This window comes from Sturnira hondurensis, unplaced genomic scaffold, assembly GCF_014824575.4.
Source record: "Sturnira hondurensis isolate 20B ecotype Veracruz unplaced genomic scaffold, ASM1482457v3 Scaffold0008723, whole genome shotgun sequence".
Classification (NCBI taxonomy): Eukaryota; Metazoa; Chordata; class Mammalia; order Chiroptera; family Phyllostomidae; genus Sturnira; species Sturnira hondurensis.
In genome coordinates, this window is record NW_028081354.1 from 5,312,706 (window position 1) to 5,336,814 (window position 24,109).

Below are 24,109 nucleotides of genomic sequence, written 5' to 3' on the forward strand. Positions count from 1 at the left end.
TACACCACAGATGGGGGCCCAGGACTGGGCCAGCCCAGGCCAGATAGGCTGACCCAGGTTAGGAGAACAAGATGGCAACAGAGGTTGGTCAGCAGTCCTTGGACCAACCAGGCAAGGACAGAACCTGGCAGCAGCAGGCAGGGCTTATCTACAGAGTGACTCCTGAGCTCACCACCTTGCTGCCCCCCTCAGCAGATCCACCCTGGGTCCTGGGAGCCCCAGCCTGATAATGCTCAATGTGGGTGACTGAGGCCTAGAGAGGGGGTGGGCCTGGCCTGGGTCCAACAGGACATGAGTGGTACAACTCTCCCATTGCTGCCTGTCCTGAGTCAGTGCATTAACCCTGGGGAGGCCTGAGCCTTGGCCAGACCCACTCACCAAGCGGGCTTCCCCTTTGGTCCGCTTGTCCCCAAGACTCCTTGTCCCCAAGTCTGCCAAATCCATTGCCTTTACCCTGTCCTCCTCCAGTTGTGGCAACTTAACCCCCTCCCTTTGTTGCTTGTTCCAGGTACACTATCAACCACAGGCCACTCCACCAACTACATCATTGCTGTGGAGATCCCCTCTGACCAGCCCCAGCGACACTGGATAAAGCGCGGTGTGGCCCTCATCTGTGCCCTGGACTACTAGACCTGGACAGAAGGGAGGGAGCCATTAAAGCTGAGTTTTCTGAGCACTCCAGCTGAGCCTTACCTGCTTACATAAGGCCACTTCCATACAACACACTGCCAGGGAAACAGTGAGGGTGAGGGGCTACAGCAGCCCCAAGAGAAAATGTGGCTAGTGATGGGGAAGAGATGACAGGTAGCACCTTTAATCTGCTGGACCTGCGCAGGTGCAACAAGAGGAGAGGCGAACCCTCCAAGGTCCCAGCGCCCCTCGAGGGAAAGGACACCAGAACTAGAGGCAGCCCTGCCTCAATGCAGAGCCCCATCACTCCAGGTTGCAAAGCTATCAGATCTGGTGAAAGCCATGGCCCTCTCTTCCCAAACTGCACCTTGCACACAACTCTTCAGAATCCACAGCCCACCTGAGGTCTCTCCTCAGCTCAGGTCCTAAATCCCAGGCCTAGGATCCCAAGAATCTCTTCCCCAGAAGGCTAAATACTCAAGAATGTGTAAGGTCTCATTTCTGGTCACTGGGCCTTGGGCCCAGGCCTGGTTAGGTCCTCACTCCCATCTCAGCCTAGAGTACAAACCTCAGGCCAGCAACAATAGGAGGGTTCATTTTTTTAGGAGAGTTTTATTCACTTATCGATCCAATATTTACAGGGGTTGAGGAGTCAGGCTGTGCTCCATGCAGAGGCAACTGCCATGCCTGCCAACTATCCCCCAATCCCCTCCCAGGTCACTATGTACAGATAAGGGGCCTCCTTAGATCTCCTTCTAAGCCATCTGGCAGAGGCCATAGGGCTGTATTTGGGGGCCGAGCACCAAAGGCAGTGCTAGGCCCATTACTCCTTGGTATCAGGCCCTCTGGGAACATGGGGGCTCCAAATGGTCATCTTGGTCCTGCAGTCCCCCACCCTGAGTGCCTTGCAGAGGCTGAGGAAGCTGGCGTGGCAGGGAGAGCTGAGTGGTGCCAGTTTCCTGCAAGCAGCCCTGTCTCTGCTACCCCTAAGGGAAGGGAGACATGGTAATACTGAGGAGATGGGCAGAGGCTCCTCTGAGCCCCAGGCTCCAGGGACAGAGTCCAGGAACCCAAGGCAAGCCCACTGCCAGGGCCACAACACTGAAGGCAAAGAGCCCCAGAGCCTTGCTCAAGGGGAAAGCAGGCTTGACAAGCCTGACTGGAGCTAGCAACAGAGTTTACAAGCCACCAAACAGCTCAAACACTCCTTTCTGCTCAAGCCTGGGACTATAGCAGGTTGCTCACCCCACCCACACTGGGACCCCCCACTCCCAACCCAGCCCAGAGTCCAGGTCCCTGAGTTTAGAGCTCTCCCAGGAGGAACAAAGAGCAGACCTGGCTTCCTCACAACAGAGACAATGGTGGCTGGGGCTTCAGCAACAGGCCCATGCCCACCCAGGTCCCACCAGGACAACTGTTCAGAGAGAACACATTAGTCAGGAAGCCAGCTATGTCAACACAGTGGTGGCAAGATGGGCCAGAGCCCAGAAAAATAGACGTCTCTGTAGGTAAAATATATATTCTGCTACCCAGGCAGAAAGGCCAAGTCCTGCAGATCCACAGCCAGCTGTGGAGGAAGCCGCAGCACCTTACTGTGCCCCAGCTCCAGCTGCTGCTTCCTGAGCACTATGGGCTTGACCTGCCCCACCAGACCCTAGGGGCACAATGCAGGAAATCCTGGGCTGGCTTCCATTTCCAGGGTCTGAGCTCTCTGGCTGGAACTATTCGGTAATACTGGGAAGTGGGAAGTAGGGCAGGGAAGGGGCCCTGGTGAGGGCCACAAGGCAAGAGCAGGCTGAAGAGTCAGGGCCAGTAGTCCTCACTGACGCTTGGCCTTGTAGGGGCGTGAGCGTTTCCGCCGATCAGGCTTCCGCTGCTTGTGGAGCCGGCCAATGCTGACCCCTTGGCGCCGCCGCACTGAGATGTTCTGCTCCACCAGGTTGGCCAACATGCCTGCAGAGGGACAGAGGCCCTTGAGTAGGTAGGTAGCTGGATGCCCAGCAGCCACCTGCTCAATAGGCCACAGACTCAGGCCAAGAGCTGAGGGTCTCCTGGGCCTCCCTCAGCTCCGCGGTCTGTTCAGTCCCTAGCAGAGGCCTGACAAAGCAGGAACCTGAGGAGCATAGCCCTCAGGAGAGCATGCCAGGTAATAGGCAGTGTGGACCCTCACCTTCCTGAGCCAGCATGGAGATAAATGTGCAGATGAACTCATCATAGTTGTGGGTCCTTCTCTGATCATCAATCTGTGGGGAAAATGGGATGAGGGCACTGCAGCCGATCTCCAGAGAGCTGCCACCAGCTGACCTCGAGAGGTCGCACCTCTGGGATGGCAGTCATAGGCAGAGGACCAGGCAGTGGGAGAGATAACCCACCTTGAATTTCTTCCTCTTCTCTACCTCTTCCTTGAGGCAGGCCTCATAGTTTGCAATCTCGGCCTCCACACACTTCAATAGTGCCAAAAGCTCCTGCCAAAACCCAACGTTGTACCCGTGAGGGGGACTGGCCAGCACCAAAGCCATAGTACCAGGAAGGAGTGAGATGCAAAGATAAACAGCCAGAGTGCCTGGAGCTTACTGAGGCCTCTTCCACCACCCAACCCAGACAGGCTTCATAGCCACCAACCTTCCCACCGAAATTCCAGTCAAGAACCCAGTCCTTCCCCCTGCTAGGATGAGACAAGAAACCCACAGGAGCTCACCTTGGGTGAGTACTTCTCCCCACTCAAGGGCTCACTGGGCCTGACCAGCCCAGACTTCTCTCTGCCATCTACAGCTTCCACCACTTCCTTCTCCTCTGGGCTGCCAGCCCCCTGGCTGCCCAGGCTTGGTCTGATTGAGGGCGAGGAACCCTTCCCACCCTCTGGGAAAAGAAGGCAGGAGAAGACCCATCAGAGTGCAGGACACTTGGTGCTCACTTGGCTACCTCCCTCCTCCATCCTTGATACACCAAGTGGCCAGTGAGCCAGCCCAAGGCCCACCTGTCAGTGCCAGGGGACTCAGCACACCATCCTCAGCCAAGTGCAGCAGACCTGTACTGATGACAGGACCCAGGTCACGTACAGCACGATTGTAACGTATACAGTCAACACGTAGCAGGCTTTCATCCTCTCCAAAAAGCACCTTGGAGATATGGGAGGTGACAGGGCTGGAGGGCCGCGTGGGGTTGGCTGAGCGGATGGGCGAGCGCAGTGGTGAGTTGAAAGCGCTGCCGATCTCGGAGGCTGTGTCTGTGCTCTCATTGCTGGGGGTGGGTGAGGGCTGCGAGTGCGTGGGTGCTGCCACTGCCGGACTCCCAGCACCACTGCTGGTCTTGATGGAGAGGGGAATCGAGAGGTCTTTCTGGGACTCTTTGAGCTTCTCAGCCAAGACGTTGATAGTGTTGGGCTGCAGCACCGACAGCTGCCCATCCCCAGAGCCACTCAATGGCACTGGCTTCCCTGGCCCCTTTCGCTTGTACCTGTGGGGCCCAAGGAGAGGTGAGCCAAAGGAGTGGGCCAGGTAACCACACACCCAGCAATGCCTAGAACTGTCTATTAAACACACCCTAACATCCAGGGACTGACCCTGCAGCTCCTCTCTCAGTCCAGCTGCCTGACCCAGCCATGCCCAGCCTGGCACCCTAAGCTCTGACAGCTATGGCCACATATCCTCAAAGGACACCTCTATTCTAGCTGCTAGCCTTTTGCCAATGCCATGTCTTCTAGCAAAGTACCCCTGCCCTATCTCCTCCTTCCCTGCTTCATCCAATTCTTACAAGGCCTAGCCAAAAGGCAACCTCCCAACAGGACATGTTTTGATGTCTGGTTAAATGGGCTCAGCCCCCTCCCCACCCACCCCAGCTCTTCAAGTTTCTTGGGACCTGGAGTCAGCCTCCTTCATGCCAACCTCCCCCAGGGACCTGTACTCAGCAGGTGCTCAGCACTGTCTATCTGCTGAGGCGTACTCAGACACAAGCTGGAATATTCAAGATAGGGTCCGTAGCACTCAGAGCTTCCAGCCTTACAGAGCTGAGGCTGACCTGATGGCGGAGTTGGTGTTCTGCACATCATCCTCTTCATCATCCTCATAGTCATCCTCATCGTCTGAGTACTGCTGTGGTGGGCGGACTGGAACTCGGCTGCGGCCCACACCTGCTGCCAAGTCTTCTTCCTCCTGAGGCAGAAACCCAGGGCAGCCCATCAGCAGGGGTCAGTCAGCCCAGGCTGGACAAAGCAGTCACAGCCAGACAGGAAGCCAACATGGCTCTCAGGTCAAGTCCACAGAACCCTCTAGGTATTCCAGAGCCCACCCTTGGCTCATAGAAAAGCTACTGCCTACCCATACCACCGGCCTACACAGGGCTTCTGAGGGAAAGAGGGCCCTGAAACATGTGCCTTCATCTGGCCAGCAGAATCCAACCCATAGAGTTGTACCAAGGAACATGACCTCAACATTTAGGCCCATAGCCATGCAGCTGGACTTAAGGTCAGAGGAGCTCTCTCTGCCTCCCTAAGCCCCCTGCCTTGTTGGGTGCTTCCAACTATCAGAGGAACCAGGATAATGAACATCAAGAACCACCTGAGGAAAATGCCCGTGGCAGCCTTTCAAGAGAATCCTGGAGGGAGTCCTGGGGGGCACTCCCAGCTCACCTGCATGGGGGACTTAGCATAGTTGTGATTGTCGAGGAAAGCTGGCAGCCGCTGGACAATGGGAGTGGGGTTGGGGGGAACACCATTGAGGCTGCTCCCTGAAGGCTTCACCACCAGCTTGGGTTTGCTGGGAGGACTGTGGGTCAGAGCTTGTGGGCATGTACCGGCCACCTCCTCCGCACCATCTGAGAGAAGGAGCACGAGCAGGACTTTTAGCTGGCTTCTCAAGAAAAGCTGTCCCCAGCCCAGTCTCCCCACTCCTGTGACACCGCATTGCTCCCCCTCCCTTCCCAGGAGGGGACAGCCAAGCAAGCTGGTGGGATGGAAGTCATTCATGGGCCCACAGCGAGACAGGAGAAGAGTAAAGTGGAAAAGAGAGGGAAGCAGAAATTTTAAAAAGCCTCTAAGAAAACCAGAAAGGGATATGCACTACAGAAAAGGCTCAGGGGCCTTTGGTAATGGCAGCCCTTTACAGTTGCATTTCTTTAGGGAAAAACTGCTCTCCATGTTTGGAAGGGAGAGGGATACAAGCATTGAGGCTTCAGGCCTCCTGTAGGAGCCCATGACTCACTGCCCAAGTGCCTCCATAGGAAAAGACTTGCTCTGTTTGGGTCCCCCAGGTCAAGTGGCAAGGCCCACAAGAGGCCCTACAACCCCGAGTACCTGTGTGGGTGCCCTCAGTGGGCACTGGAGCCCTGCTTGCCTCCAGAGCCACAGGGGACTTGCCACTGACTGGTTTGGTCTCCTCAGGCAGCTGTGACTCTTGTGACTTGTGGGTCTGAATCAGCTCTGGTTGTGTTACCCTGATCAACTGAAAACAGAATCCAGGGCTCAGAAGAGAGAAGGCAGCCCCAGCCTCTACCTCAGACAGCTTAAGAGCCTTGGCTCTACCCACTCCCTCGCAAAGAAACAGAACAGTGAAACCCAAACCTCCTTTAGGAAAATGACTTTCCCTCCCCACCCCAAGTCCCACCTTTCCCAAAAATGGTGCAAAAGAAGCAGTGGTTGGTTGAAGCCCAGATCCACGAGGGTGATTTGGAGAAACAGAGGCCCCAGTGAGAAGATAGCTGGGAAGGGACCAGGCAGGAGGGTACCCACCTGCTGCAGAGCCTCCAGGACTGTCTGACGATTCACCTTCAACACATGCAGCCTAGCCTCATACTTGATCCTGCGGTCAGGCACCACCGCCATCAGGTTGAAGCGGATATCATGGTACGGCTCCCTGCAGTCACAGCTGCAGCTGTGAGAGCAGCTCCCGCCCAAGCCCCACCATCAAGTTGAGGCAGATACCCTGTCAGGGCTTCCTGAAGTCACTCCTACCGCCATATAGGCACAGGCCCTATGGTAGGCAGGCAGCAGCTAACCATGCACACCAGCCTCCTGAGCTGGTAACTTCCAATGAACTATTTGAGGGGCCAAGCAAGAAGTGACCCAGCATACCTGGGCCACCCAGGGTTCCACCAAGGTTCCCCCTCCCCAAAGCAGGACATAGGCAGCCTGGGCAGGAAACATGGCAATGAGTTGGGAGCCAAGATCTAAGTCTGACCTTTTCAGATTCACCATGTGGCCTTGCACAAGTCACCTGGCTTCTTTCTGCCTTGGGTTCCCTTTTCTGTATCCCTACCAATGGGGACACAGGTCCAGAGGATAGGGGAGGCACAGGGCCCTTACCCTGCAGTGGCAAGGCCAATACGCTCCATGATGACCCGCCGGGCCTTGTCTGTCCACTCCTCATCCTCCCCCCAGGGCCCTAAAGAACACCAAGACAAGGAGTCAGCAAGTGGGAAGCTCTGAGTTTGATCAAGCCAAGAGTAGGCAGGAGGATGGAGAGTAGTTGAGCCAGGGAGTCAAAGGGCCAGTCAGGCAATGCAGTGCAGGGTGCCATCTGGCCAAAGCCAGATGTCCTAAACACCCATCCCCCATCCCCCACCACTGAGTCCCAAGCACCTGAGGATACAGGACCCCGGCTTTTAAGAGTTAAGCAGAGAAACCCAAACAGCCCCAAGCTCAGAGTGCCTACCATGGTCAATGGGGTAGACCTTGAGCCCATCCAGCTCAAAAAGCCGGCCTGTGATAGGCACGTAGCTGACAAAGTGGAATGCCTCCATGGTCCGCACCGCACTAAGGCCATTCTGCTTCTCTGGAAGGTGGCGTGGCTCGGGTCTGGGGAAAGATAGAGTCAGGACCCAGAATGGGACAGCCCTTCCTTACCCCCACCCCCATCAGCTCCCACACACCTGGCATGGCTATTATGTGCCTTGGCCAACTCGGGGGCATTGCCAATCGCATATCCTTTGCTCTAGAGGGAAGAAAATAAGCCAGATCAGAACAACTTCTCAGATGAGCCTCTGGGTGGGAAACAAAGCTCAGGAGAGCAGGCCTGGAGGTGCTCCAGGAACCTACAGAAGCACAGGTGGACTCTCCTAAAGGTAGAAGAGAGCTCTGGAGCCCCAAATAGATGAGCTCTAATGTCCTTGCACAGTAATCAGCAGACACTGGGAGCAATGTGGCCTATAAAGTGCTGACAAAGTCCTAAAATGATATCTATTAAGCAATGCTCCTTCCTTCCTTAGGTTTGTCTCTTTTCCTTACAATGGGCCTAGAACCAATTGCCTTACACAATTAAGAGTCAATGTAATGTAATGTAATGTAATGTAAACATTCACATGAAAAATGAAAAGCCTCATAGTGCCAAATGTCATATGGCAGCATCAGCAGCCCTGGAGGCCAGATCTGCCCAGCCAGTGGTGACCCAGGATTAAGGCACTGTGGCCTACCTCAGGGCTGAAGCCTTTGGTGAAGTCCTTCATACGACTCAGGGTGGGCCCCAGGTCCACATTGCTGCAGTTCAGGAGCACACTCAGCAGGGCATGAGTGGCGCAAGAGTTGGGTATCAGCTGTGAAACCAAGAACAATCACCCATACACAGCATCCTCAACTGAAGCCCACATTCATCAGGAATGGGGACACAGAGAGGGACAGTCATATCTGGACAACCACCCTCATCTTTGCCCAGTATTTGTTTATTTAACTAAATATCCAATGTCTGGGGACATGGAGAGTGGATTCAGACCCCAAACTGCTCTAAAGAGTCTCCCTTTTTTAATGAATAAGAGCTCAATCCTTCTGCCAAGGGACTTTTACAACCACCATCCTTGGTGCCTGCCTATCTCCTCTCCCTGCCTTCTCCCACTTCTACTTCCCAAGCAAAGAAAATGTCAGCACCCCACCCTCCAGACAGAACACAAAGCCAGCAGACCTGGTGGGCAAAGAACATATTATTCACAATATCGTCATCAATCACAGATGTATCATCCACCAAGGTAGAGACCTTGCGACGGGACCGGCGCTCTTCGATCCATTTGAACAGGAAAATGAATCCATACACGGGGCTGAGGAAAGCAAGAAGCAGAGCTAAACCAGCCAAGTGGAGGAAGGCAACCAATATTCCCTTTTTTCCCTCCCCATATTCCTCTGCACTGTGTTACTGCAGACCACTCTGCCTGGTTCTAGGAATTGTATCTCAACCCCTTGTGGCTAAGGGCAAGGGAGGACCTGGAATGCAGATGACCTGGAATGCAAGCCCCAGGAGACAAAGCTTGTGTCTCTGGTAGCAAATGCTGTCTCAGTTTCCTCTCCCTGCCCCCAAAGGTTGGTGGAAAGTCAATGATGGGTAAGACCCCTCACAGCAGGGGCCAATTTAAGCCAGACTCAATCACTTAGGAGGCCTTCATGGAAGGACTTGGGGGGGTGGTGCTGCAACAAAGAGCAATGGACTCTGGTCCCTGGGCTTTGTCAAAGCCCAAGTCCCCATGTTCTCTGGCAGAAGCGCTTCCTGCCTCTAATCCTCTCTAGCCTGAATACCTGATGGGGAGGGGTGCAGCTCCTTGCCTTGCTAGAGCATGTCCTGGGGAAAAATCTGGCATCACAAAGACTTCCTGATAAACCTGTGAAATCTGCTCTGCTAAGAGTGCTTTCATTCATATGTTAAGGGTTCCCGCAGGAAACCCTAAAACTCTGTTCCTCACAGACTCTGACTCATACCAAGCCCTCAGATTTCTTTGAAATGTTATCTACTGTTTGATCCTTGCCGCCCTGTATTCCTGTGTATTACAACCCAATAAAAGCCCCTGGAGGAGGGAGCTCAATACATTTTTTTCCCCTGAGAAACTGGCCACTGCTCATGGCCTTTTTCCTCTGGGGAAATGGCCACTTCTCCTCCCCAAGCAGATTATATCATATCTCAGTCATGATTACTCTCATCCATGGCGGCTGGGGGTACTTGCGAGGAATGTCGCCTCCACACTGTGTTACCACTCAGGTGCCCTTCCTGGAATCCCAGTTCTCCCCTGGTTTCTGCCAACACTGCCCAAAGTGCCCCTGAGCCCTGACAACCCAAAGCCTGCCACAAGCTGTCTAAACATCAGCTCCTGGCTGTGGTTCTCCAAGTGTCCACCCAGTATCCTTATGACGTACATGGTTCTGTGACAAGAGAAAAAAATCTGAAACCAATGGCCCAGGACAGGATAGGAACGGAAGATAAAGCAAGAACAAAAAATCTGATGAGGAATTTAAACACTATTTCTCACTTGGGGACCCCAAGACCTGAGCCAAGGAAGAAAATGAACACCCATATCAGCCCCTTCTTTCCTGGGAAATAAAAGCAGACTCAGTTCAGTCACTGCAGCAGTTCTCCACACCTCTATTCTGCAAGACCACCAAAACAAGACCCTACGGTTGGTCACCCAGGAGGGGCCTTGTAGATGCTACACACAAACCAATCAATACAAGACCCTTCTGTGGACATTAAAGGCATTAGTGCACCGGCACACTAAAGCAGTAATTAATAAATTTCAGCTGCACAAAAGGCACTGTGGGGTCTGCGTATAGAGAAGAGCCTGGCTTCCTGCTCTAAGACCAGAAAAAGCAGCTGAACCAAAGGATGGTTAGAACTTGCAGGGGTGCGGGAGGAGGTGCTACTACATAAAGGGAAGTGCTGAGGGAAGACTGGGAGAAAACAAAGTAATTTCATCAGGAAAACACCCAGAGGAGGGATGCTTCCTTACACGAACTTTTACAACTTAGGGTTCCTGATACTATCCCCCTTGAGAGGAACTCTTCCCCAGATCCTTCCCGAGCCCTCGAGTTGTAAAGGGAGGTCCTGCCGCCACGCCACTCACCCCTGGCACTTGCTCTGAAGGTCATAGATCTCCTCCACTTGCACCCCTTTGACACCTGCGATCGGGGAAGGAAAGAAGTCGGGAAAGGCAGCTCCTGGCCGTGCGGCGAGGGCGCAGGCGTGGGCCCCCACAGCCCCGGTCCGGAGGGTAGCAGAGACTCTTACCGAAATCTTCCACCAGGAGGGTGAAGAGGCCTGGTAGGGCGACAGGAGGAGCAGGTAGTGGTCAGGAAGGCGCCTCCCGGGCCCACCCGGCCTCCCCAGAGCCCGGCCAGCCGGCCCCCTCCTCACCAGGGTCGCTCTCCAACTCCAGCCAGCCCTTATTCATCTTCCCACGGGGCGGCCCCTCAGCGCCATGTCCAGGCCCTCCCGACCCACCGCCGCCCCCGCCGGGAGCCCCCGACGCCCCCGGGGCCCCTAGCCCCACACACAGACAACGGGCCCCTTTGCGTCACCCGTCCGCGCCGGTGGCAACGTCACAACAGAGCGACGGTCTCCGCCCCGCCTCTAGGTTCGTCTTCCGCGGGTTTGACTCCACCGGCGAGCGAACAAGTCCGGGGCGAGGTAGGGGGCGTGGCCACACGAAAGGCGGGGCGCGCAGTGTGTACGCGCTTGGCGCGAGAGAAGGGGGCAGAAGTGTGTGGAGGGGCAGGTGCGCGGTCGTTAGCGCTCGGCCGTTAGCGGTTCGGCTCTGGCAACCGTCCGCGTAGCCGTAGTCCTCGGGGCCGCAATCTCCCTGGGTCGTAGGCCGCATGACTCGGCCCCCGTTTGCGCACCCGCCCCCTTCGCCGGCGCAGTCACCGCGCGGGGCGGCCGCCCTTGAGGCACACACAACGAATAAAGCTCCGGGACCGAATCGCCCTCGGCCACAACTGAGCTGGCGCCCCCGGCCTGGAGCTGCGGCCCGTGTGGTATCTTGAGGAGTGAGCGGCGGAGGCGACCTCCTAACCGGCCCCGCACCAGCCTCTCCGCAGGGGCGACATGATCCTGGTCTGGCCTCCGCGGGATGCTCCTTGAGCCCTTTCGCTGGCCGTTACCTCCTGGGGACGGTTGTGGCCACACCGACACGTATTTTCCAAACCAATCATTGTTTATTCTTGTGGCGGCGGGGCCGAACACGCTTGTTTATTTTTAATTTTCTCAACAAGCTCCTACCCAGCCTTTATCCAGCGAAACAATTTGGTAACCGTTTCAAAGGGGCTTCGCAAGGATAGGAAATCTCGGACTGAGCCGCTTGAGTAAGCGCCCCCTGGCATCGACCCTCCTTCAGTACTTTGAAGATTGTGGCGTCTTCCCGTAACTACCAGTGTGCACAGAACCCATTCCAGGAACGTCTTAGCCCAGCGATGCAAAGAACTGAGGTTTCAAGGTTTTGTTTCTATTGCTAGACAATCGGGGTCCCTCCCCACAACTCGGAACCGTTCAGTAGTCACCTCACGTGAATCCCCTACTGCACGCTCTTCTCTCCTCTTCCAGCCTGTCCAAGTGCTTTTGTTGAGTAAGAAGCCACCCAATGTCATTGCTTCTGCAGGTGCAACTCATGGGTTAGAAGAGGAATGGAACAAACCCAAAGAGAGGAAGGGGGTGTAGCCTTAGTAGTTGCCTTACTGGTTGTGTTCAACAGGCGCTTGAAGATGTTCACGGCTCCCCAGCTGTGCAGTGAGGACATGGGTGCTGGAGTGTGTATCCCTGGAGTGACTTCATTCACTCAGTTCTCCTAGGAAATACGGTCCTATTCTCCCCTGACTAAACAGATCTTCCTTCATAGGAGTGGATTTTACTTATTTTGTCCCCCTTCCCTTTTAGGGATTCCCCCTGGCCAATGAAAACTCAATTTGCAATCCGCTGACGTTGGTGGGGGGAGTAGTGGCAGGTGTCTTCCCCACAGTTAGGCATTTTACTCTTGGCTCAGAGCTAGACAAAGGTTGAGAACAGGCCAAATCTCAATGGCCACCTGAACCTGGTGAAAAGTGGCAGGAGCCAAAGGGTAGTTTGTCAGTGTTACCTCTTGTCTCTCACTAGAGGGAGTTGTTGCTTTGGACAGATGAAGTCTCACAAGCTCCTCCTGGGAAAGAACTAGCTAATCTACCCTTTACTGGTCAAAATTAAGGTGCCCATACTTGGGGATGAAAGGAGCCTTTTTTTCATGCATGCAACCTCATGGATTTAGTAGGCACAAAGAAAACAACCATTTAGCCAGTTCAGGCAATGGTTCCAAGTTCTTACACTGCTGTGTGAGAGCAGTACCTCTGACCATAAGCAAGTGCCTCTCTGTGACCTCTGTGCTTCAGTCTCCTCGTCTGGAAAATGGGGATAATAATGTCACCTGTTGCATGAGAGTTTTGTGAGTTAACACATGTAAAACATCCCTCACCAGCGTGGCATCTTCCCATGAAGTGAAAGGTTGATTCCTGGCAGGGCACATGCCTGAGCTGTGGGCCAGGTTCCAGATTAGGGGAGGGGTGTGAGAGGGAACACCTACTGGGGAATGAAAAGGCACAAGCTACTAATGCATTTAACAACCTGAATCATCTCCAAAAATCTTCACTGCGTTGACTGAAAGAAGCGAGACGCAAGAGTACAAACTATATGATCCCATTTATATGAATAGGCCAAAGTAATCTATAGATCAGTGATTATCTCTGAAGGGACTGACCGGAAGATGGCAGGAGGGAACTATCTAGGGTGATGGGAGTATTTATTTTCATTCAGACAGTATTCACATGGAGATATGCACTATATATAACATGAATGCTTTCTGTAGTATGTAAGTTATACTTACATACCGATGAGAGCACACTGATGTTTCTTTCCATCTCTTTCTCCTTCCCATCCTCTGTTTCTAGAAATAAATAAAATCTTTTAAAATTTTCTAGAACAATTATTGGCACAATTTAATAATTATTGGCTATTACTAGTATTGACACTGGGTGGGTCCCTTATATTCTGTTGTATGGGTTGGGAGGTGAAGTGCCCTATTGCTTTGACCCTGTGGAACTTGATAATTAACTGTAGCATAAAATTGCTAACCAAGCCCTGTTTATTTCTATAGCTAGAAGAGCCTGTATTCTCATAATAATATAGAAGAATTAAGATAGGAGAGAGAGGCTGCAGCGAATGAAGACTATAAAAGAAAAGAAGAAGGAATGTCAAAGATTGAGGTAGAGTAGGTGACATAAGGGAGTTTGGGATAAATTGTTCAATGGCCTGTGGTTTATGCTGTACTCTTTCCCTCCTTTGCATGGTGTTGGGGGCTAGGGTTGGGTAGTATGCAAGCACACACCACTGATAGTCTGGAAGCTGCCCAGTAACCTGTCCTCCCAGGACTTTCCGTAGCAGCAAAGCACTGGCTCTTGAACCCTACTGCCTAAGTTCCTATGCTGGGTGTAACACTTGCTAACAAGTGACCTGGGAAAGGTTACTTCATTTCTTTATGCTTCTGTTTCCTCATCTGGAAAATATGCATAATAATAGCACCCACTTTTTAAAACATTCTGTAGATTCACTGAGCTAACACATGTAAAGAGCCAAGAATAATGTCTAGCAATATGAAATTCTTGATCTTAGTATCATTTTATTATGCTTTGTGAATGTGATAGCACCTGAGATTCAGAGTAGATGACAGGAGAAATAGTAAAAGGATGTTTGCTCCTGCATTCATTTAGTCAACACAGGCACCAGGAACAGAAAGATGGTTACTATCTCACACAATTCAGTAGGTATGCTTTGTACTTTCGAAGAATATAAAATAGAAGAACTGATATCTTAGCCTTCAAATATTCTGGTACTTCATCAGACCCATGGATGGCATTTTGAGGGAAATGTTACACGGGATGTTGACAGGATCCTTCTCCCTTCTCATATAGAAAATCTGCCAAGATGAGAGGGGTGACCCAGAGGAAGCCATCTTCAGGGCCTGGTAAGGAAGACTGGAGGTTTTATGTGGCTTCTGCCTCCCAACCACAGTGAAGGCCACCTGCGTAGGGCGACAGACATGCCCCTCTCACTGCCAGTTCTACTTCCCAGATTCTCTAAGATTCTGAAGAACTCAGGGTTTATCATTTTTTAATGTCACATCCAAAGTTCAAGAAACAAGTTAATTAAGTCCACGTAAGACCAAAAATATGAAGTGAGTAGTTGTAACCAAGTCCTTCAAATGTGGCCAAAATTATATAAAGACCTAATTGATACCAAATAACACTTCGATCCAACCTTCCTCCTTGTCAAAATGACCCTGTTTCCAATACTCTACTCCTCCTGGTACTTAGAGAGGCGGTTACATTCTCAAAGTGAATTCTTAACATTCTCTATTCCAGTATGCCTGCTATGCCTTCAAGAACCTGGGGATCCCGAAAAATTAGGGGAATTTCTTCAAAAAGACAATCTCAGCATGCACTATTTCTGTCTTGTGAGTACAAGTCTCCCTTTGAATGTCTCCTGGCTTTTGCTCTACAGTCTGTTCTCTGGTTTTGCATCCAGCCTCAGATCCATAACCATTTGTTTTCCTTAATAGCTTTTTTCTTTTAAAATCTGATTTTTAAATAGCAATAGACATACCAGGTATAAAACCCTAACAGTATAAAATATGTACAATTAAATGTCCCTTCCAAAAACAGTATGTCTCATTTTTCTCACTCTTCCTAGAAGCAAATGCTAGCAACAGTCCTTTAAGTGATTTTTCCCAATTTTTCTATTAGATATAACTTACATACTACAGAAAGCACTCATGTTATATATAATGCATATCTCCATGTGAATACTGTCTGAATGAAAATAATTACTCCCATCACCCTAGATAGTTCCCTCCTGCCCTCTTCCAGTCAGTCCCTTTAGAGATAACCACTGATCTATAGATTACTTTGGCCTATTCATATAAATGGGATCATATAGTTTGTACTCTTGCGTCTCACTTCTTTCAGTCAACGCAGTGAAGATTTTTGGAGATTGATTCAGGTTGTTAAATGCATTAGTAGCTTGTGCCTTTTCATTCCCCAGTAGGTGTTCTGTGGTATGCATATATTTCAATTTGCTTAGCCGCCTGTTGAGGGACATTTGAATTGTTTCCACTTGCAGGTTATTATCAATAAAGCTGCTGTGAACATTCATGAACAAGTCTTTTTGTGAATACGTGGTCACTTTTCTTGGACAAATACCTAGGAGTAGAATTACTGACTGTATGCCAACTATATGTTTAACTTTTTGTGAAGTTGCCAAATGACTTTCCAAAGTGATACCAGTTTACACTCTATGAGTTATATACCAGTTATACCACTGGCAATTTATGAAGTCCCAGTTGCACAGTATTTTTGCTAGAACTTCATACTGTCATTCTTTTTTGTTTTGTTTTAAGATTTTATTTATTTCTAGAGAGAGGGGAAGGGAGAGGCAAACAGCAATGTGTGCTTGCCTCTCTCATGCCCCCAACTGGGGACCTGACGGGCAGCCCAGGCATGTGCCCTGATTGGGTATCAAACTGGCAACCCTTTGGTTCACAGGTGGGCACTCAATCCACTGACCACACCAACCAGGGCATATTTTCAGTCTTTTTAATTTTAGCCATTCTATTAGGTGTGTATTGGTATTGCTCTGTAGTTTTAAATTGCGTTTTTCTGGTGTCTTAAGATGCTGAGCTTCTTTTCATGTACCTATTGGCCATTTACATATTTTCTTTCATGAAGTGTCTGTTTGTCTTTTTAATTGTACTTACTTATTTTTAGAGAGGGGGAAGGGAGGGAGAAAGAAAGGGAGAGAGACATTGATGTGCGAGATAAACATCAACCAGTTGCCTCCTGCAGGTCCCCAACCAGGGACCAGGCCCGCAACCCAGGCAGGTACCCTGACCAGGAATCAAACCCACAACCTTCAGGTCCATGGAGCGACGCCCAGCCTACCAACCCACACCAGTCAGGGTGGTTTTGTCCATTTTAAAAGCTAGGTTCTTTTGACTGAATTCATTATAATAGTTCTTTATGTATATTCTGGATACAAATCTCTTTTCAGATATGTATATTATGACTATTTTTTCCCTGTTGGGTTGCCTTTTCATTTTTTAATGGTGTCTTTCAAAAAAAAGTTTTTAATCTTGAAGTCCAGTTTATCAATTTTTTCATCTATCATTAGTGTTTTTTTGTGTCTCCAAAGAATTCTTTACATATGCATTGAATTATCTTGGTGCCTTTTTAAAAATTAATTCACCATCTATATATCCGTGTATCTAAATGACCTATTTCATGTTATTGATCTATTGGTCCTTATACCAGTACAACACTGTCTTGATTTTTGTGGCATTATAGTGTTTTGAAATTAAGGATTTTGTAGGTGTTGCAGTATTTTCCAAGATTGCTTTGACTATTGGGTCCTTTTCTTTTCCATATGAATTTTATAGTTAACTTTTAATTTTTCTTTAAATTAAAAAAAGAAAGCTTTTCAGGACTGTGGTGTGGTTTGAGATGGGGAATACAGTGAAGAGTAACAAACAATATTGAGTCTGCCAATCCATGGACGTGATACAGTTCAACATTTACTTGGGTCCTTTAAAATGTATCTTAGCAATGTTTGTTTGTGTGTTTGTTTGTGTTTAGTGAAGAACACTTGCACATCTTTTAAATATATTCCTAAATATTTTATGATTTTATGCTATTTTAAATTCTATTTTAAAGTTTTCAAGTTTGTTGTTGGTATATAGAAATGCAGTTTATATCTGTACATTGATTTTATATCCTTTAGTCTTGTTTAAATTCACATACTAATTCAGTAGTTTTGGGTGTTTTTCTTTTGTAAATGCCTTAGGGTTCCCTATGTACACAACTATGTTATGTGTGAATAAAGACAGTTCTACTACTTCCTTTCCAACCTTTATGTTTTTTATTTCTTCTTGTTGACTTTCTGTACTAGCTAGGACCTTCAGTCTAGTGTTCAGCAGAAGTTATGTGATGAGTGTCCTTGTGTTCAACATCAAAGGACAGTATCTAATTTTTCACCATTAAAATATGCTAACTGTGGGTTTTTCATGGGTTCTTTTCATTAGATTGAAGAGGTTCCCTTTTATATCTAGTTTGCTGAAGGGTATTATGAATGTGTATTGAATTTTGTCAAATACTTTTTCTGCATCTATTGAGATGATCATTTTTTTCCTTAATTTGTTAATGTGACTTGTTATATCAATGGAAATCTTTAACGTTAAACTAACTTTGCATTTCTGGTATAGACTCTGCTTGGTCGTGATGTTTTATCCCTTTTATATGGTGCTGGATTCAGTTGTTAATATTTTGTTTCATTTTTACATCTATGGTCATGAGAACAATTGGTCTGTAATTTTCCTCTCTTGTAAGTCCTGTCTGATTTTGGTGTCAGTACTTGGTTAATTTCAATGCATGTATAAGCACATACATTTTCAACATAAAAATAAACACACTATACACAGTGTTTTTATTGGTATTTTGGTTTTTTACTGGCCATTTCATATACAACATATCGATCTAGTTTTTTCTGTTTAATAGCTAATCGGTATTCCATGGTATGGATATGCCAAAAAGTATAAAAACAAATCCCTTTTAAAGGACATTTAGATTATTTCTAATCTTTCACTATTAATTTTTCTGTTTATAGAAATAATATATGCTCACTGTAGAAAACAATAATACTTATAAATAAAAGAGAAATCGCTCATGTAGTCCTAAAGCCCTGAGATAATTAGTTTTAAAATAAATTTAGAGTTTTAACTCTAATTGGGAACATATGTTTCTAATTTAAGTGCCCTCAAGTTGTCTAACCTTGTAGGGTCACCTCCTCTCCCATGTTAAAGTAACCCAAGTCCCCTTTCAGCGTGATTCCTGCAGGAAGTTGAGTGCGCTCCCCGGCGTGTTTGGAAGATTCCTACAGTGGGTCTGGGGTGCTGACATTCTTCCAACCGTGTTAGGGCAGTCAGAGCTAAAACGTGTTTTTAAAAAGTTCAGTTTCTCTCCTTTCACTTGAAAGCAGAATGTCTACAGGGAAAATATTTTAGAGCCTTGTTTCCCTTCCTATAGAGAACACACTCTGAGAAGGTATTTGTTCTATGCCAAGGGGGCAGCACAGCAGAAGGGGTAAGAGTGCGGGTTCTGGGGGCCCGTGGCTGTGGCTGTGAGACCCCAGCCACGCTTACCGTGCTGCAGTTCAGTGGCCTCCTCTGCAAGGTGAGGATCACAACAGCATCTGTATCACCACAAGGTCATGGTGAACATACAATGAGATCACACACACGGAGTGTCTCCCCAACACTCAAAAGCAGTCCTCAGTAAGTGAGACGCAGCAGAGCCCAAAGGCGGTTAAGAGCAGAGTCTCTGAGTTTCTGCAGACTTGAGCCGGTCACATCATGTCTCCTATAAAATGGGGATGATGATAGTACCTATATCTTAAGGTTGTTATGAGGGGTAAATGAGTTCATATTCGAAAAGGACTTAGAGCGTCCACGTATAGTCAATACTATGTAAGCCTTTGTTAAGTAAATTACCCTGTAAATGCGTATATATTCCGGCAGGCTCTATTTCTACCCTGTCCTCTCCACCGCACTGCACTTTTTCACCGGTCATCAATATTGACAGCCTGGTTCTGTGCACACTCCTCCCCACAGATTCTGTCTAGCAAGCTGCTTCAGCGGGGACAGACTAACAGAGGTTTCCATGGATTCCTGCCTGAAGACATCAAAAAGGAGGCAGCCCGGGCTTCTAGGAAGGTTAGAATCCCCCTGGAATGGGGGCCTTGGGCAAGACCTCCTTTCACACCTCCCTGACTGTCCCTGCTTCCTTTCTTTTTCCTAGTTGCTAATTTAGAAATCAAAGGACTCCTGGATTTCCCAACTGCTCCTTCTCTTAAGTTCCATGCTTCTTTAAGGCGTAGTATTCTAAGTAAGGAGAGGGAGTAACATCCGGAGAAAACAAAAAAGAATCAGTGCTGCCTGAAGCTGCAGAGTTTTCAGGTCCACTGAGGAAAGGGAAGGGCTGTTGCTTCTCAAGATTTCCATTCCAGAGAATGATGTGCCACAGAATGTTGTTTGTCTTTCTGCGGGTCCTAAGCACTGTCTGGGATCTCGTTTGCAGATCTGCTTTGTGTGCAAGAAAAAGGGAGCTGCCATCAACTGCCAGAAGGATCATTGCGTCAGAAACTTCCACCTTCCTTGTGGCCAANTTTCAGGTCCACTGAGGAAAGGGAAGGGCTGTTGCTTCTCAAGATTTCCATTCCAGAGAATGATGTGCCACAGAATGTTGTTTGTCTTTCTGTGGGTCCTAAGCACTGTCTGGGATCTCGTTTGCAGATCTGCTTTGTGTGCAAGAAAAAGGGAGCTGCCATCAACTGCCAGAAGGATCATTGCGTCAGAAACTTCCACCTTCCTTGTGGCCAAGAAAGGGGTTGCCTTTCACAGTTTTTTGGAGAGTACAAGTGGGTGATGAAGGGGAAAAGTCGGGTTGCCCTTTTGTAACTGGCTATTAATTAGCCATTAATCAAATCAGAGTTCAGCTTGCACCGGCCTGTTTTGCTTCACCAGTAAATCTGTCCCTCTGTTCAACAGTGAGAGTGTCTTGACTTGGCAGTTCCACAAGGGTTACTTCTTGCTTCCTGTCCCCTTCTGAAATTACAAACAGCTGAGGTTCTTAGACAGCTGCTCAGAACGAAGTGGGGCTTTCAGGAACGAGAAAGGCTGTAGAGATAGTCCCAGGAGCTTTGCTGAGTGGGAGAGCAGCTGTGAGAAAGCTGTTTTTCACCCTCCTCCTCCTCCCCTCCTCCCACCCCATGCACTGAGGTTCGCTGGGCACCAGCCTGGGCAGCTGATTTCCCTCCTTAGGCCAGGCAGCTGGAAAATTCCATTAATGACAAATCAAAACCGAGTCTATTTACTGTGTCACAGATCATTTTGTGAAAAACATCGTCCAACACAGGACATCCAGTGGGGGAATGTTGGGAAGGAAGGCTGCGTCTTGTGTTGTGAAGACTTATCCCAAGCAAGTGTTGAAAACATCCAGAGTCCATGCTGTAGTCAAACTATCTACCACCGCAAGTGCATACAGGTGGGGCTCCCTCGGCCGTGGGGACCTCCCACAACTGCCCTAGTTCGAGCACCCTGGGAATGCTTAGGCAATCTTGACTGGAGGCCGGTACACGGGGCTGGTCCCAGGGATTCAGATGAAAGTCAGCTCAGTCCCAGGTCACCCTTGACCTGTAGGACCTCATTCACAGATAAGATTTAGACTGCAAAATCCTCAGGATAGCTAGAGCAAATGAGCTCATCCTAGAATAAGTTACGTAGCCTCCCAATCAGTATTTTTTCCTTGAATGGAAGGAAAGGGAAATAGGTATCCAGGTACCAGAGTCTTACTGGGCCAGCACTGCCAAGCCCCATGGCCAGAGGTGACAACTAAGGTATTTCTGGAAAGTCTCTTGAGCTTTTGGTCCCTGGTCTGGCACTGGAATTTGCAGCCCTCATCCTAACCACCCCAAACTCCTTTTCCTGGAAGCCCCAGTCAAGCTTTCTTGGGAACATCCTCTTTGTGAGATGAAGGTGAAGTGGAAATGAGGTGATCAAAGACTATTTTTATAAACAAAGTTTTTCCATGTTTCTCTTACAGAAATATGCCCACACATCAGCAAAGCATTTCTTCAAATGTCCGCATTGTAACAATCGAGAAGAGTTTCCTCAAGAAATGCTAAGAATGGGAATTCATATTCCAGACAGGTAGGGGAAACCCTGAAGCAAGAATTGAGCCAGGGAGTGGTTGCCTAGATACCCAGAGGAAGTAAGTACATGGTGAAGAGGGAAGGGGTGGAAGGAGAGCTTTCCAAGTATCAAAAGAAAAGGAGGGGGGCCGAGAGGGTTGGAAGATAGGCGTGTTTCTGAAAAGGGTGCTTTAGAGATCAGAATTCCATGAGTCGGGTGGGTTCTTGAATTCCACTGGGAAACTAAGGAGCCCCCGTGTTCCAGTCGTCCTGCTTCGTCCCTCTCCCACTGCCAGGCCACCGCCCAGCCTTGCTGACATTATTCAGGCAGCCGGTTGGACTCTCTTGCTGTGCTAGTTTGAGTTCTTCCTAGTTCCTCCCAGGTGGACAGTGGTTTCACCCACCAGTTTATGTGTCCCTTACTCACTGTTTCTCCTCTCACTGCAGAGATGCTGCCTGGGAACTCGAGCCAGGGGCTTTCTCAGACTTGTATCAGCGCTATCGGCACTGTGATGCCCCCATCTGTTTGTATGAACAAGGCAGAGACATCTTTGAGGATGAAGGGTAGGGAAAGGCTTCTGGCTTGAAAGACCTCTCATCAGTGCCATCTCAGAGTTAGACCTTGGCACAGTTATTAAGAGCAAAAAAATCATTTTTGTCTGCAGACCTCAGGATGAACACAATTGCTAAGTCCCATTCTTGAGCAGCCTAGGACTCACACGGGTGTGAGCAGATCTCTCTGCAGGATCTGCTTCTCCTTGTGCCCAATGGAGAGGCACTGAGGGCCAGTTCCTCTCCAAATCCACCCTTCAAGTGTCTGTGCCTAACTGCAGCTTCCTGCATCAGCACACAGCCACATGTCCATCGTGGGTAGAACATACAGTGAAAAATGCCTGGGAAACCTCAGCAAAGGCCTACCCTGTAATGAACATCCCAAGAGTGGTAGTTAGTGCTGTGTGTGTGTGCCCACAACCCTTCCTTGTCTTCCTGTAGGAGGTGGAGCCTCATTCTGTGTGCTACATGCGGATCCCACGGAACCCATAGAGATTGCTCCTTTCTTAGATCCAACAGTAAGAAATGGGAGTGTGAGGAGTGTGCACCTTTGCCTGAAGTCACAGGTGAGGCTGAGGGATGGTCTGATCTAAAAACTGGGGACAGGGTGGAGGAACCGTGGTGCCTGAGAAAGGAGGAGGGCGCACCACCAGTTGGGGAGTTCGAAGTGGTGCCTCCAGTTTGGGAATTAAAGTGGCTGTGGTGGGGCTTAAGAACCAGTACCTGGGAGAGACAGACAGAGGGCTGAGTTGTCCTCTCGCACCTTTTTTTCACCACAGACTGAAACCTCAGGTGACATCCCCTGCTGCAGCAGCACCTTCTACTCGGGGGGGGCAGGGGGCGGGGGTGAGCATTACTGCAGAGACACCAACCTGGAAGAGAATCTGGGCCCTTCTCAAACTGATTGCCCAGGACCTTCCTTACTAATGAAATCAGGGTCCTCTGGCAGCAGGAGGGTCCACTTCTGGTGGTCCAAGGGTGTCAAAATAACTAAAAGCTGCAAAAAGTACAAATAGTGGCTTCTAAGTAGTTGTTACCAAGCATATTTGGGTACAAAACTTCCTCCAACAAGTTTGGGGTGAGACCACTTTAGAACTGTGAGACCAGGAAAGGGGGCCAGCAGTGAGACTGTGGACCAAAGAAAGAGAAGTCCCAGAGGCGTTGAGGACTGCGCTGTTCCAATGCCAGGCACAGAACGTGTATGTGGCTACGACAGCTAGCGTCTCTGCTCTTTTGGCCTGATTCCCAGGGGGGCTTTTTTCTCTTCTTCCCCCAAGATTCTTCCACTCTAACATGGTTCCCATGTGCCTCTTCTTACATCACCCAAGTTTGTAATCCAAATAAAGGCTTTCTCTCCATCGATGTCTCCTTAGAAATTCATTCTGGATTTTATCTAGCACAGTAAGGAATCCGGAGGATAGAGTGAGGGAACAGAAAAACTATAAAATTCAGTGACATAAATGTAGCACTTTCCATTTAGAATATAGATATGTTGCTTTGGAGGGAGGCAGTTTGCAGGGAAATCAACTTTACAGGGACAGAGAGTTCATTATTGTGCAAATAAACACACAGGTTCTCATTAGGGAGGTAAGCCAGCAGAGAAGTCCACACTGGACTGAGAAGAGGCCACTGTTGCAAGGCTTGGGGCCCCAGACTCAAACAGGCCAGGGACTGCCATGCTCACATGAAGCGGAAGGAACTCCACTAATTCCCACAGCATGAGTGAAGACACACCTCCACACAAACCCTCTCTCAGCCTGGTGGCTCAGGCATTTCGGGTAGGTAAGGGTATCCAGCCAGGACCGTTACCTCAAGTAAGGCAGCTAGGATGAGGAGCAGCTGAAGACCTTGGGAGCAATTGAATACAACCTAGCTCACATGTGGGGGGGTTCCCCTGTGATTTTGTGGGACTTGGATTAGTGGGACAAATTCAGGACTATTGCCAGAAACTGAATTCTCAGGGTCTCACTGGGTCATGGCCACTAGTGGCAAAGGTCGGGGTTCTTGGTTCAAATATTGCTGACCCCTGGAGACATGTCAAGTCGTGTGTGGTGCTTGCCTTCAGATTTGACTGGTTTTCCTTGGAATCACACAGCAGGAATGAGGGGTTATAAATTGTGTCTTTTCGTATTAAAGTATATAGGCAAAGTGATACAGACTTTTTAAAAAATCTTAAGAAGCACCAAAAGGATTATAATGAAAAAGTCTCTTGACTTAGCCTTCCTTACTGTCAGTCCTCTTTAAAGACAAAAACTTCTTACTTTTTTAAAGCCATGTCTTGATTTCTTAATCTTTGACATTATTCACTTCCTATTACATAAAGATCTAGCACTTGTAAGCCTTCTCATTTTTATTCTCTTTTAAAAATTGCATCACAATTTTTAAGCCAGGCAGTACAGCACAATTATTTTCTCTCCCCTTTACATTTTAAA

At 49.1% G+C, this 24,109-nt stretch overlaps 3 protein-coding genes across 4 annotated transcripts in view; 2 read left to right on the forward strand and 1 right to left on the reverse strand.

Moving 5' to 3' along the window:
- DNAH1 (dynein axonemal heavy chain 1) overlaps positions 1-1,718 on the forward strand; it is a 76,246-nt gene extending 74,528 nt beyond the window's left edge. Inside the window, exon 78 of the mRNA XM_037055722.1 lies at positions 509-1,718. Coding sequence (XP_036911617.1) covers positions 509-630 — 122 coding nt within the window. The 3' untranslated portion in view covers positions 631-1,718. The remainder of the gene's footprint in view (positions 1-508) is intronic.
- On the reverse strand, positions 1,227-10,880 carry BAP1 (BRCA1 associated deubiquitinase 1). Of its 2 annotated transcripts, XM_037055721.1 has the most exons (18): positions 10,728-10,880; positions 10,602-10,631; positions 10,438-10,492; positions 9,122-9,164; positions 8,517-8,649; positions 8,035-8,154; positions 7,495-7,556; positions 7,278-7,420; positions 6,929-7,007; positions 6,356-6,479; positions 5,921-6,068; positions 5,258-5,442; positions 4,648-4,781; positions 3,608-4,086; positions 3,329-3,489; positions 3,003-3,095; positions 2,801-2,873; positions 1,227-2,583 (listed from the first exon to the last, which is right to left on the reverse strand). In XM_037055721.1, the coding sequence occupies exons 3-18, from the start codon at positions 10,460-10,462 to the stop codon at positions 2,450-2,452; spliced, it is 2,136 nt and encodes a 711-aa protein (XP_036911616.1). In that variant the 5' UTR covers positions 10,463-10,492; positions 10,602-10,631; positions 10,728-10,880; the 3' UTR covers positions 1,227-2,449. The 2 variants fall into 2 exon arrangements, with proteins under 2 accessions (XP_036911616.1, XP_036911614.1); XM_037055719.1 differs by lacking the exon at positions 9,122-9,164.
- A 28-nt stretch (positions 10,881-10,908) lies between these two features.
- On the forward strand, positions 10,909-23,022 carry PHF7 (PHD finger protein 7). The gene is made up of 11 exons (XM_037055723.1): positions 10,909-11,934; positions 13,489-13,597; positions 14,303-14,355; positions 14,753-14,844; positions 19,048-19,149; positions 19,729-19,853; positions 20,320-20,479; positions 21,038-21,144; positions 21,573-21,689; positions 22,119-22,236; positions 22,457-23,022. Exons 2-11 carry the CDS (start codon positions 13,554-13,556, stop codon positions 22,691-22,693), a joined length of 1,155 nt encoding a protein of 384 aa, XP_036911618.1. The 5' UTR covers positions 10,909-11,934; positions 13,489-13,553; the 3' UTR covers positions 22,694-23,022.
- Positions 23,023-24,109: the final 1,087 nt, after the last annotated feature.